At 42.5% G+C, this 12,725-nt stretch overlaps 1 protein-coding gene across 6 annotated transcripts in view; it reads left to right on the top strand.

Moving 5' to 3' along the window:
• LOC311156477 (sodium channel protein type 5 subunit alpha-like) overlaps positions 1 to 12,725 on the top strand; it is a 216,366-nt gene that overhangs the window by 70,991 nt on the left and 132,650 nt on the right. For all 6 annotated transcript variants that reach the window (XM_084210431.1, XM_084210430.1, XM_084210428.1 and 3 more), the window contains exon 8: positions 6,524 to 6,587. In XM_084210431.1, the coding sequence (XP_084066557.1) occupies positions 6,524 to 6,587 (64 nt within the window). The remainder of the gene's footprint in view (positions 1 to 6,523; positions 6,588 to 12,725) is intronic.

Genomic DNA, 12,725 nt, shown 5'->3' with positions numbered 1-12,725 from the left:
TGTAACTCAGGATATCCTTATCTACACAGGCAACAAATCTTTCTTTGAATGTTTTGTCTACAGGGGCAGCCTGCAGCAGCAACTTCAGCAGTTCAAATGGGAAATATAGTGAAAAATATTTCCTTTATCATTAGTTTTGAAAATTCTTCTTTTCTTTTCCCCCTTCCATTTTCTTAAGGCAAAAAACATTGTTATCATGTTCTTGTCACTAGGAGCACACAAAGCTCCCTGTTCTCTTTTTCCACAAGACATGCAATTTTTTTACTGTGATAGTCACCTTTTTTTTCCTAGGATAAAAGATGCCCATTTTTTCAATTGCTGCTCTTCCTGAATTTTCCCAGTCATTCTCATTACTTCCCAATACTTTCCAGTCTGGCAGGTATCCTACTGAAAGCATTGAAAGTGGTCTTTCTGAAGATCATCAAGATCAACCATTACCCCAGCGCTGCCAAGCCTACCAATACACCCTGTCCCCAAGTGTCACCTCCACACATCTTTTGAACACCTGCAGAGGTGGTGACTCCACCACCTCCCAGGCCTGATAACCCTTCCCATGAGGAAATATTTCATAATATCCAATCCAAACTTCCTCATGTACAAGCTGAAGTAATTCTCCCAGTGCTGTCATCACTCTTTCCCTGGGAGACGACTGACCCTGACCTGGCTGCACCCTCCTGTCAGGGAGTTGTAAAGAGTGAGAAGCCTTTCCTGCCCTCCAGGAGATCAACATTCCCACCCAGTTTGGTGTCATCTGCAAATTGGCTGAGGCTGCACTTGATCCCCTTGTCCATATTGCTCCATCCTTGCCCTCCTGTATATCAATATTACACTTTCCTCTGATCACAGCTTCGTATTACATAAAAGTGTTGACTAAGAAACCCTACCAAAAAAAGAATCCATCTCTCTTATCTGAACTTTTAGAGGAAATTTAAGGGCTGACAAGGTTATGAATAGGTGAGATTTTCTTCCACTCTGCTTTGCTTCACTTTATGACAGCTTAATATTCCATTTTGCATTTCTCTGCTCCTTTTTTTTAGTGGAGTAGGTGTCTCCAGTGCTCCTCATTCAGTCCATGCCTCAGACTTTTTTTACCTGGAAAATACTGTGCATAGGAGATGTCGTTACCTCTCTGCTCACCTTCTCTTTCCCTTGTTCTTATAAATGTAACAAAGAAGTGCAGGTGCAGCCCTCTGTTAGCCCACAGAGATCCTGCACACCGACTTTTCATCTTAACCTATGTTTTCTGTCTCCCAGCCATTTCTTGATCCAATTTATTTGTTGTCTTTATCACAGTAAGTGCAGAAGTTGGGTTTTTTTTTCTATTTTTCCATCATCTTCCTGTAATCAGAAATGCATTTGACCTTTGTAGCAGCTTTTGATTTTAATTCTTTTGTGTGAAACATATGAAAGAAATTCCACAAAGCCTCTACAAAACTTCCAGAGAGCCCACTTCATCACTTTGCTGCCTATTCATGTGGAGCATATGTCTAAACAAGTAGTACTAAATATGCTTTTAGTTTCTATGCACCCTACAGCCCTAAGAGTGGGGGTCTGAGTGACTGGTGAGGCACAGAGGCATAGAAGGAGATTTTCTGAAGATGTTTAAAAGCCAGCATGTGTGTTTATTGCTAGTCATTGTCTCCTGTCTTGCCTTCCTGGGGATGCTCCTGGGCTTGGCAAGATCCCCAAGCCAATTTGAGAGCATCTGCATTCTCTGCTCTGCTCTAGTGCGCACCTCCAAAAGCTCCTGGTGTGCTTTTCCTCCTCTCCTGATGTGCTTTTCCTCCTCTCCTGATGTGCTTTTTGTTCCCTCAGACCATGTGAGCAGCACAAACCAGGTACTGTGGATCTCTGAGGCTTTCGGAGCCTCTTCCCAGTGCACGGGAGCCATCTAGCTCAAGAGGGCTTGATTGATATTTTTAGTGGCTTTTACACAAAGGGGGGAAAAGCTTTACTGTCAAAATTGGAGATATTTTCTGTGCGGTGGTGACTGCTGAGCCTGGCAGGGAAATTGTTTCTCTGACTTGTCTGGAGAGTGGGGAGAAGCACTAACAGGAACCTACCGGAGAGACTCTTGCAGGAGTCCTGTAGGAGACCACTTTCCCCTCCACCACCTGGTTGTATGATTTTCTACAACCTCCTCCCAGCCCCTCCATATCTCCTGCAGGACAACTCATGCCCAGAATTCCAGGCTGTGTTTCCCACAGAGTCATGCAGTGGCCAATGCTTTACATAAAGTTGTCCCCTTGATCTCTGCTCCCTCTACCCACCCAACCATCTTGGTTGTAGCTCCTCCTATTCCTTTTTGAACTGAAGTTTCAAAAAGGAAACTTCCTTCAAAAAGGAAATGGCCTTCTATGTAGTTGCAGAGTGTGGAGACATCAGAGAGCTGGGTTAGAAGTGATTTCCCAGGGAAAGAGGGAGGATGGGAAGCAAAGAGAGGAGAGCACCCAAGAGCCTCTCAAACTCAGCAGAAGGGTCAGCAGCAGCAAATGCCAGGGGACAGCAAAGGAGAGCGAGATCTCCTGTCAGGGGCTGAGCAACAGGAAAGCAACTGATTATTATAATTATTTACAACCCCTTTCAGCCGGGAAGAACCAACCGGCAGCTCCATTTTTTCCCCAAGCATTCCCCCCTAATAACACCCTTAATACAGCCTGTTCCATGGCTTTTGTGAGGCATGTTTTTCATCTTCAAACTCAATTTCATTTATTAGAAGCTTCGCCGTGTGTGACACAGCGTGCACACGGCAAGTGCAGCCAGGATTCGTTTTAATTATCGTGAATTACCGGGAGGCAGAGCGCGTTCGCGCCGCTGGGCGAAAGGGCGAGGAGGGGGTGTTGTCTGTTTCCTCTCCGTGCCACATATCACAGCTGTAAGGAGAGGGAGCTTTCTGAACTGCATTTTAAATTTGGAATGGGCATGTTGGGTGGCTGGCAGCGCTCTGTGCCAGCCCCGGCGCTGGGAGAAAGTCTCCAACCAGCGAGTGCCCGTGTGTCTGCAATAAATAGTCCGAGATAACAAACACCTCTCTGAAGTTTTTGTTAGAAAGCCAGAGGACTCTTCTCTGGGCAGTGACTAATGATATTTGAATGTTGCTCTTTATGCAAGTGTGATAATATATGGGGTTGTGGTGGTGGTTTTATTTTTAATTGGAATTAATATGTTGTAAGATGAGTCAAAATAACGTTTCAGGAGGGCCTTCAAAGGGGGAGCAGAAACTAGAGGCAGAACATATTTTTTCTAAGCTGACTCCAAACCTTTTTCAGTTTTCTGAATGAGAAGAATTTCCTTCTTCACACAGAAAGGAGGAAGGTTTCTACCCTGCATTCTACCCTGCAGTCTATGTACCCTGCTGGCTTTCTGCTCAGTTCTGTGATAAAGGTGTGGAAAGCACAAGCTGGAGCATATATTTAATTAGAATTTTTTTTTTTGAGGAAGTTTGCTTTTTTCTTTCTTTTTTTTCCTGTTAATTTGACAAGTGGAGGCACTGTGAATGTTTACTCTGTTAGAATCACCTGGTGTGGGAGGGAGCAATGCAGAAACCTGTAAGATATTGAGAAATCAGAAAAAGTGTAGAATGAAACAGACAAAATGATGAGGAACTAACTTTGGGAGGGAGATATTGCAAGAATAGTCACAGAAAATTTGTGGTTTTACCCACTTGCATTTAGTGACTTTAAAATTATGGCCATTGTTATTCGCTTTGAGAAGTGTAGGAGGCAGAACAAGGGCTTGAAGGGGACCTTGTTATTCGGACCATTTTTACTTCTTTCAATATGACCAGGTAGGTACCTTACTCTGGAAATTCCTGTAGAAAAATTCCTAAAAAGCAGCATGTACCAACAGCTTAGTAAAGCTGGTAAAAAAAAAGAAAAAAGAAATTAGCATTACCTTTGGAAAGAACGGTACGCTGCATAAAGTTTATGTACACACACAGAGGTTCTGCAATATAATGGCTTTGGCTTAATTTCACTTCAAAAATTAAGAAAAAACCCCAAAAGTAAGCACCTAAAATAGAGGTCTTCAGTTTTATTTTCCATATTTGTTTTCCTATTTTTTTCCCCACTCACAAGTTGATATTTTTCAGTGAAAAGCAAACAAAAAATTAATTGCAATCTTCAAGGCAATGAAAAATCATTGTGTTTTCATGTGGCATTGCTCAGTTTGAACAGTTTTCAGAGAGAAAATCCCGCTCTGCATGAAAAAGGAGTTCCCAGTTCTTTGCCCAGGTTAGAGTTAACTGAAGGGAAGCTGAGGCCATGGGTTAATGTGGCACCAAGGGTGTTCATTCTTTAAAGCAAGAGCGATGCCTGTTTGCTTCTTGCAGCTCCCTGATTGCCCAGCAGGCTTGATTGAAACCCAACCCAAGGGGCTTTGAAGCAAAGATTGATTGTTGTGCACATTTTTGATAATGCAGCAATTTGTCTCCTTGGGTGTAGAGCTCTAATCCCCCTTTCATTTATCAGTGGGGAATCGGGAGTTTGCCTTTTCCTCAGCCCCAGGTTTGTCACAGGGGCTGTGGCACTCCCTGCACAGACCCCATGGTGAAGGGGTGCCCTCCCAGCAGCACCTACACACCAGTTCCTCAGCCTGCATCTCATGGGGCTCTGTGGCACCTGCCTTGCTGCGTGGTTTAGAAATGTAAATGCTTCAGTCAACAGCAGAAATGTATTGCAGAAAATACAACAGTATTTTGTGTTTTCGAGGTTTCAGATTTCTTGTTTGCACGCAAAGAATCCTTGTCCTCCTTAATCCTGTGCTCAGACTGTTCTTATCTTCTGATTTGGCTGACCAGGAGGTTTTGTTTTGGTTTTCAACCAACACTGTGCTCCAGGATTTCAATCAAACGTGGAAACATAGAATGGTTTGTGTTGGATAGGACCTTGATGACCATCTAGCTCAGAGAGAAAGGGGTCTGGTGTGTTTGTGTCACTGACTCTGTGTGTCCCAAATAAGATGCCACCTGTCCTGAGAAAAGCACAAGTCCTTGCCCAGCAGAACTGGAGGATGAAAGCTGATGCAGATGTGGCATCTTTCCCTGTTTTGTGGTGGTTGATCACCAACCCTAACCATACCTGGTCCGAGTGCTGCTGTCACACAAGGTGTTTCTGTAGAAAGCCCACGTGACCAGACCAAGTGGAAAAGCATCCAGTGTGAGCAGGATCTGTGCTCTGATAACTTGTGAACACCATCACGTGCCCCTGTAACCACAAGCTCCTGGGCAGTAATTCCCTCTTGGCATGCAGCAGAGCAGGGCTTTTCCACTGCTCACAGCTTACTGAGAAAGCCACAGCACATCTGTTCAGTGCTTGAGCCACTGAGCATTCTCTGCATAGCCCGCCTGGATAAGCTGTCACTCTTGATTTTTAAAACATTTCACAGCAGAGGGTTAGCCTGGAATGGGGAACCTCTTGTGAGCAGCATCTGCAGAGGCCCCTTTACTCACAAAGCCTTATCAGGCAAGGCTGCCACCCCCATCTCTTGGCCAAGAGGGGATCACGTCCCCTCTGCTGCAGCAAAGCACAGCAGGTTATTTACCCCTCCTCAGTGAGCTGCACATCTCCATTTTGCATTTTTTATGTTTCTAGAGCAATGCTTTTATCTGTTCTTCCCTGCCACCATTCAGGTTTTAGAGATGCTCCTTGGAACATCTTTTCTTCATGTTCCCTGACTTTGCTTATCCTTTTGAGAAGGAATTGGCCTCCTGTTCTGTTGGTCTGCATGTTAGACTAGGTTGGCTGGGGAGAGAAGAAGTGTGGATGCAAAGTCTCTCATTAGCCTGGAGATGCTAACTTCCTTAAGCCTTATTGAGAGTCAACCTGGGAATGATCCACAGCACTTAAATTTAGCTTGCTCTTCTGAGGCTCCCTTGAGAAGTTTCTGTCTCTCTCCATTGCCATTACAGATGACTACAGTGATAAATATTTGTCTTTGTGAATACTTCCTTGTTTGTTTGATCTTTAACAGGGTACATTTTTGGTTTTTTTGCTTTATACTGTGTGTTTCCTTTGCTGAGCAGAATCCACCAGACTGAGGGAGTGGGCTGCTTTGTTAATATTGTTACATTCTGAGTTATAACTGGTTACGTTTTTAACCTATGAGTCAGTAATTTCTGCCACAAACTTCAATTAATATGTGTCTCATCAGTGTAGAGACTAAAAGTTACAGGCTAGCATATGGTTTGGTTTCATTACATTTACAGAATTTAGTAACAATGTTCTTGGTTTGAGCAGAGAGACATGGCTGAATAGCATTTCCTAAAAACATTGCCCACAGCCCATCATCATCTTATTAAGCAGGTCAGATTTGGAATACAAACAGCAAGTTCTTGCAGAAATTTGAAAAAATATATTTATTTTTTCAATTCATAGAAGTTAAAAGTAGCAAAACAAAGCAAAAGCATGCCATTCATCTCTCAGTTGCTGTCCCAATTGAATATGCTGGTTGGTGGATGATATTTTTGAATGTTATCATTCCCAGAATGTGTTATTAAAAGGCCATTTTTCTATTTCTGTTGCAGTGAACTATTTCATAAAAAATGGTACGGAAGATGTGTTACTGTGTGGCAACAGCACTGATGCTGGGTAAGTACTTTAAAAATATCTTCAATTCTGGTCTGGTTTTGTTGCCTTCATTATTACTATTATTATTATTATTACTACATTTTCCTCTAGTTCTGTCCACTTTTCACCAGCATGAAGTAGCTATTTCAACTTCCTTAGGTCTAGGCATAATAGTGGAGAGGATAATGACAATATTGTGCATAGTAATACAATTTTCTCAACTGCAGGGAGGAGAAGTTTCTATGTGTCACTTACTCAGGAATAAAATCTTTAGGGGCCTTATTACAGTTCTTTCTCAGTACATTTGAATTTCTCAGTAAAAAATAGTGAAAACTAAGTAAAATTTTGGCTGAATGGAGAGTATTTTAATGGAAATGAAAGAGAACACCTGGAGGGATTGAAACTGATGATGAATTCCTGGCTTTTGGCAAAGGAAGATAAACAGATCAACAAATGTCCCAAAAATAGCATGTTTTGGAAGTGGAAAGGTACTCAGGATTGAATTGTGATCTCCATTTGCACTTGACTTGTAGACTACATGTATTTCATTTTCTCATTGTAGAGACTGTGAAGAGATCCAGGGGTGTACTAATATCCTCTGCATAAAGGACTTTATTCATATCCCTGTCCTCTGTAGATGCCCATGGTTCCTCCTGCATCCCATCCCCAGGGTTCAAGTGCACTGTCAGAGCTTGTGATTTTATCTGACAGCTTCTCATGATCTTGATGGAAGTGGAAGAGTTCAGACAGGATGGAAGAAGATGGGATCTTCTGTGGTCAGAGGAAATTATGAGCCGTGCAAAGATTGCAGGCTGTTAGGAGTCAAATGAAGAGGTGGAAAATACCTTGGAGTAGGGGGACAGAGGAGCTTTTGAACCAGGGAGATGGGTGTCCTAGGGCAAGAGAGTGAGGAGTTGAGATGATCTTCTGGAGGAAGATGTTCTGAGCTGGTAGAATCAGATGTGGAAGAATGGAAAAAAAAAAAGGGTTTTATTTAGGAGGAATTTAATGAGAAGAAAAAGGCATGTGTGTGCAGGCAGGGAGATGAGGGAAGATAAAGTCTGAAATTGCTTGTGGACAAAAAGGCAAGAAAAGCCCTCAGGTCCTGGGGGGAGATGTTTTGCTTTCTGTTGCCACTGCCTGTATCTGTATTGATATGAGACAAATGGGAAGCTCAGTGTCAGCCTTCCCTCTGCAGGCCTGGTGTGTCTGATCTGTATTGCCAGCCTGAGTTAGGCTCCAAAATCCTTGGGCAGAGAGCCACGCTTTCCCCTTTGTTTGTTCCTTGGGAGGTACAATGTCAGCATCCATTAATTAGGGCCTTTGTTGATTGTAATACATTGTGTTTATCCAGGCTCAGGCAGAACTCCAAGACTATTGGGATGTTTCCCGGGAATCCCAGGATCTGGCAATCTCCATTGTGCTGGTGAACCTCAGCCTTTGCAAACCAATATTGGGAAAAACAAGTGCTCTGCACAGCAACAATATTTAGTGTGTCATGGAATATTCATTGTTCTCGCTGGTGACCTGAGCTCTGGTGGTGGGAAGCTGCTGCTCATGGGCAGTGCTGAAAGAGTTGATTGCTACTGCTCTGGAATTGTTCAACTGGTGGGAAGTTCAATGCCAGTCCAATATCCATGGAGTGTTCATATATTGGCAGCCTGTGTGGATTTAAGGGTTAGTTTGTAGTGAGGCGAATGAGCAAAGCCACCCTCTTTCCTTCCCATGAAAGTTAATAAATTGCAGTGTGTCAGCAAAAAGCCATGGTTGGAGAAAACCTCTGGTGGAGGCACTGTGCCCACAAGAGAGTTACAGCCTGAAACAGCCGGGGGAGAAATTGCAGTTCTTGAGTATAAGAGGACAAAAATGACACCTTTAAACTGAATGTTCTTGTTCTTGTTTTGATAAATACATCAAAACTGTCAATATTTGTGACATCAAGGGAAACCAACTTTCCCTTTATGCCTCTTTTCTTTCTTCTTCAGCTTTTTGCTGTTTTAGTTAAGTGTTTAATACCACTGGGTAAGGTTTAAATGCCTAAAAATGGGTAATAAATATTCCTACTCACACTAGGGTTTTTCAGCTCAGAATTACCAAGTGTTGTCTCATCTGCTACACATTGCACAGAGTTGCTGCCAGTCATCCACTGCTGTTTAAAGGCATGAAGATAATTAGAATAGAAAGATGATCCTTAGGCCCCAGGAGATGTGCAAAGTCATGGATTCCCACCTGTTGGGACGGGGAGAGCATCATTTACAGGCTGACGTATCTAAGTGGATTTGTTTCCTCTCACCCTTCAATGATTGAAGCCAAAAGAAAGGGTGGGCAACAGTAAAACAAAATCTGCATGCTTGGGACCTTCTGCAGCACAGGAGCAAGGGAGGGGACTTCAGAGGAAGTTGGGTGCATGAGGGTGGGGTTCCCTCATTTATTAGTAATGAAATTCAGGACGAGCGAGGACTCTTGGAACCTATCAAGGGGTCAGGAAGGTGTGGTAAGGAAAGAGAGGTGGCAAGGCCACGTCTGAGTGCTCACAGAATTTGTGGAGTGTGCTTTTGCTCACAGTTTGAATTCCTCATCCTGTGGGATTGCACTGAGTACCCCAAGGAAATTCAGGGAAGGGCGGTGTCATGTGTTCTCTCCTGGAAGGATTTGTTGTTAGAGTGAGGGATATCTGTGTTGTGGCCAGGATATCAGATCTGGAGGTAATTGAAAAAGCTGTTTCAGTGCATTTTTAAAAGCATGTTAATGACACTCTGAGGTTTGTCTGGTTGCTTTTATTATAGAAGAGTTAAAAAAAAAATCCAAATAAATCTGCTCTGGCAATTGTTAGGTGATGAGACTCAAGTGGTCTAATGTAAGAGTGTGTAGTGATGGAGAATGCAACCTGAGCTGGGGCAGCAAGCCAAAATCAGCAGGGAAATGATCATCAGTGGATTCTATATCACAGGCAATCTAATTATCTCTGAGGTGGGGGCTTTATTACATTACTAGGAGGGACTGCTTTCTGAGCAAGCACCCAAGCTGCCAATAAAGCAGGAGGTAATGGATCTAGGTAATATTGATTCCAGTTCAGAAGGGATTTGAATAGGTCTATGTCACTCAGCTGCAGCAGACATGTCTCTAGTACTTGACCTGTCAGGGAGGCAGGGAAAAAAAGACATTTATTTGCATTTCTAGATATCCTCAAGCAACCTCAAGAATCTCCTTTAAAAACCATGTTGCAGAGACATAGTAGGAATGTCAGGGAGATGGCAAATTTCTTAGGTGCACAAGGGCTAATCTGTCTGTGGGGTTGCCCATGTGATGCCTCAGAAACCTTCTTGAAACCTGAAATCTGACTTTTCTTCCTTTAATCAAACAGAACATTTTTGTTGCTTTTCATTTTGTTTATCCAACTGCATTTGCCCCCTTGATGTACTGCAAGAATTTGTTTTGTGCTTACAAGGAAGAGAGTACAAAAGAAACAAGAAGTAACTTTTGGAGAAGAGAGAAAATCAAATAATTGTGATCAAGGTATTCTTTGGCTCAAAATTACACCTGCTTGGTGTTTCACAACAAGCACATTCAGAAAACTTAAACTGATAGAAAAATGTTTTGCTCTGGGAGACAGATTGGTCAGACTGGGAGCAGTGCTAACAGTAAGGCTCTCTTAACAAAAAAAAAAAAAAAACCCAAAACAAAACAAAACAAAAAAACCAACAAAAAAAACCAACCACCCCAAAGAAAAAAGTAGTGTATTTGCAGTTGTTGATGGTTTTAGATGCATTTGGAGGTTAAATTTTGTAGTTCTTTTGGATGTTGCTGCACTGGGATATGCACAAATTGTTTATCTTTGCAATTTCAGCATCTTCTATTTTATTTGTTTAAAATAAATGGAGAAAGCTCAGATAGTCTGATTTTTAAAAAGGATTACAAATTCTATAAATTTGCCTTTCCATTTAATCCCCAGTAAATATCTTATCCAATGTTGAACACCCTGTTTCAGCCTCAAGGAAGGTGCAGTAAAGATCCAGTAAAATGGTCAAATAATTGGGAGATCTTAGGTGGGAGCAGAAGGTGGGAAATGCTCTTTCCTTAGTGGAATCAAGTCCTGGCATCAAGTGGAGCATGATTTGTGAAGGCTGCAGAGCAGCAGGTAACAGTAGACACCACCACATACTTCCTATAAAAAAATTAATATATTTTATCCTATATATCTCTATATATAGGATGTATATGTTATATATATTTCCCAGTGTGGAACACATCCCTGTCAGGCCACACCAACCCTCCCATGCAATTCCAGCTCGTCCCTTCTTGGTGGCACTTACCCCCTCACTCTGGTGAGGTGACAGCACTGCAGAGTCCCCTGCTCTCCACAAAATAAAGAATTTTATGGGGGCTGCAGCAGCATGGAATTGTCTGTCTGTGAGAAAGGAAGATACATTTCAGCTCTAAAGCATTTTCACTTTCATCCTGCTGTAATTTCACAGGGATGTTAGTCTGCTGTGCTTTGGCTGCTGTTTTTATTTCCCCTCCTGCCTGAAGGTTTGGTTGAGCAATAGAAACAGCAAGGAAATTTGTCCATTAGGAGAAAGAGACAAGATGCTGTCAATGTACAAAATAAACAAACAGATAGAAAAGAGGAACTTAAATTCTTTCTTTTCACTTTTTCATTTGCAATTACAACAAGGAGCTAGCTTTTCAGAAAAGTGTACGTGTTTCAAGTCTGTTGTGCCCCCTTTGGATCAGACTGCTTAATTTTTTTTTTCCCTTACACATGATATGTCCTGTGTATTCAGCTCATGGGCAGGAACAGTCTACAAAATCATCCTGACAATGAAAGCACATTTGCATCATGTCTGTACTGATATTACCAAAAAAGACTAGTGAACAGGAAGGAAAAAGCAGCCAGTAAATCTACTTCAGGAACAACAAGAAAGCACCTTTGGCAACTGCATCCTAGTAATTGTTGCTATAGAAACTTTAGCTACCTTTATTCTTACTATGACCTTGATTTTTCTTAACAGGATACATTAAAATGATGTACACTGTGGGGCAAGATTCCCTGTGGTTTGGTGAATCCTGTCACTGAGCTCATTGCATATAAAGGATGAAGGAATGACCATGTGTTGTAGTGCTCCTCAAAGTCTTTGTGTCAGTCCTAACTCTTTATAAGGAAAAAAAAAGAAAACAAAACAAACATTTGTTTTCTTCTATCTTGTGGCATTTTTCTAAGGTAATTAATACCCCCATGTGAAATTGCAGCAGGTGCCTGTTTTCATGGTCTCCATGAGCAGCAAAAGCAGAGTTTTCGTGGCAGTTTCTCCCCATCACCCTCCCGCCAGCGCGCTCGTTACACGTACAGTGAGGCAGCACTTTGATCTCTCTGAGCTGTAGTAACATTCCTCTGCCTTTATGCATCCTCCAGGCAGTGATTTAAAGCCCCTTGTAAAGGCTTATCACACCCCTGAAGGGTAGAGAAGAAACATGCTCCGTGCTGGGGAGGAGAGCTGCTGTCGGCTGCTTCCACCAGTGCTACTGCAGCTCTCACCCAGAACCTGGCAGGGGAGAGCCTGGAAAAATGTCAAAGATCCAGAACATGTCAAACAGCATCCAGCAACACAGCCCCAGCTGCACCAGGGCAAGGTGCACACAGCTGACCCTGTTATTCTGCTGCTAGCATTTAGGACCACTGCAGCTCTAAGCTGCCTCAACTTAAATCTGTGTTGTTATTATTATTATTGCTGTTGTTATTGTTCTTGTTGTAATTGTTTTGTGTAAGAAGGCCCTTGATTCAGGCCATACTGTGCTGAATGTTGGACAAATAGGGTGAGAAGAGCTCTTTTACCTTGGAGGTTTGGCATTTCAGAGGTGCAGTCTGTGGATGAGTGGGGCAGAGGTTTTGCACATAGACACCCCTGAGGAGTAACAGCAATACCTGAAATTTGAAGTTCCTTCATTTATTCAGACAGAACTTTTTTGTTGCTTTTCATTTTGTTTATCTGACTGCATTTTCCCCCTTGATGTACTGCAAGAATTTGTTTTGTGCTTACAAGGAGTACAATAGAAACAAGAAGTAACTTTTGGAGAAGAGAGAAAATCTTCAGTTCAGCAAAAGACCTGGTTGCAAGTCCTGTCAGGACTACCCAGCTTTGTCAGGCAGGTCATAGTCTG

Source organism: Fringilla coelebs (genome assembly GCF_963513975.1).
Source record: "Fringilla coelebs genome assembly, chromosome: 1".
NCBI lineage: Eukaryota > Metazoa > Chordata > Aves > Passeriformes > Fringillidae > Fringilla > Fringilla coelebs.
Note: the sequence above shows the minus strand (reverse complement) of the source record. Positions and strands in the feature narration are given on the sequence as shown.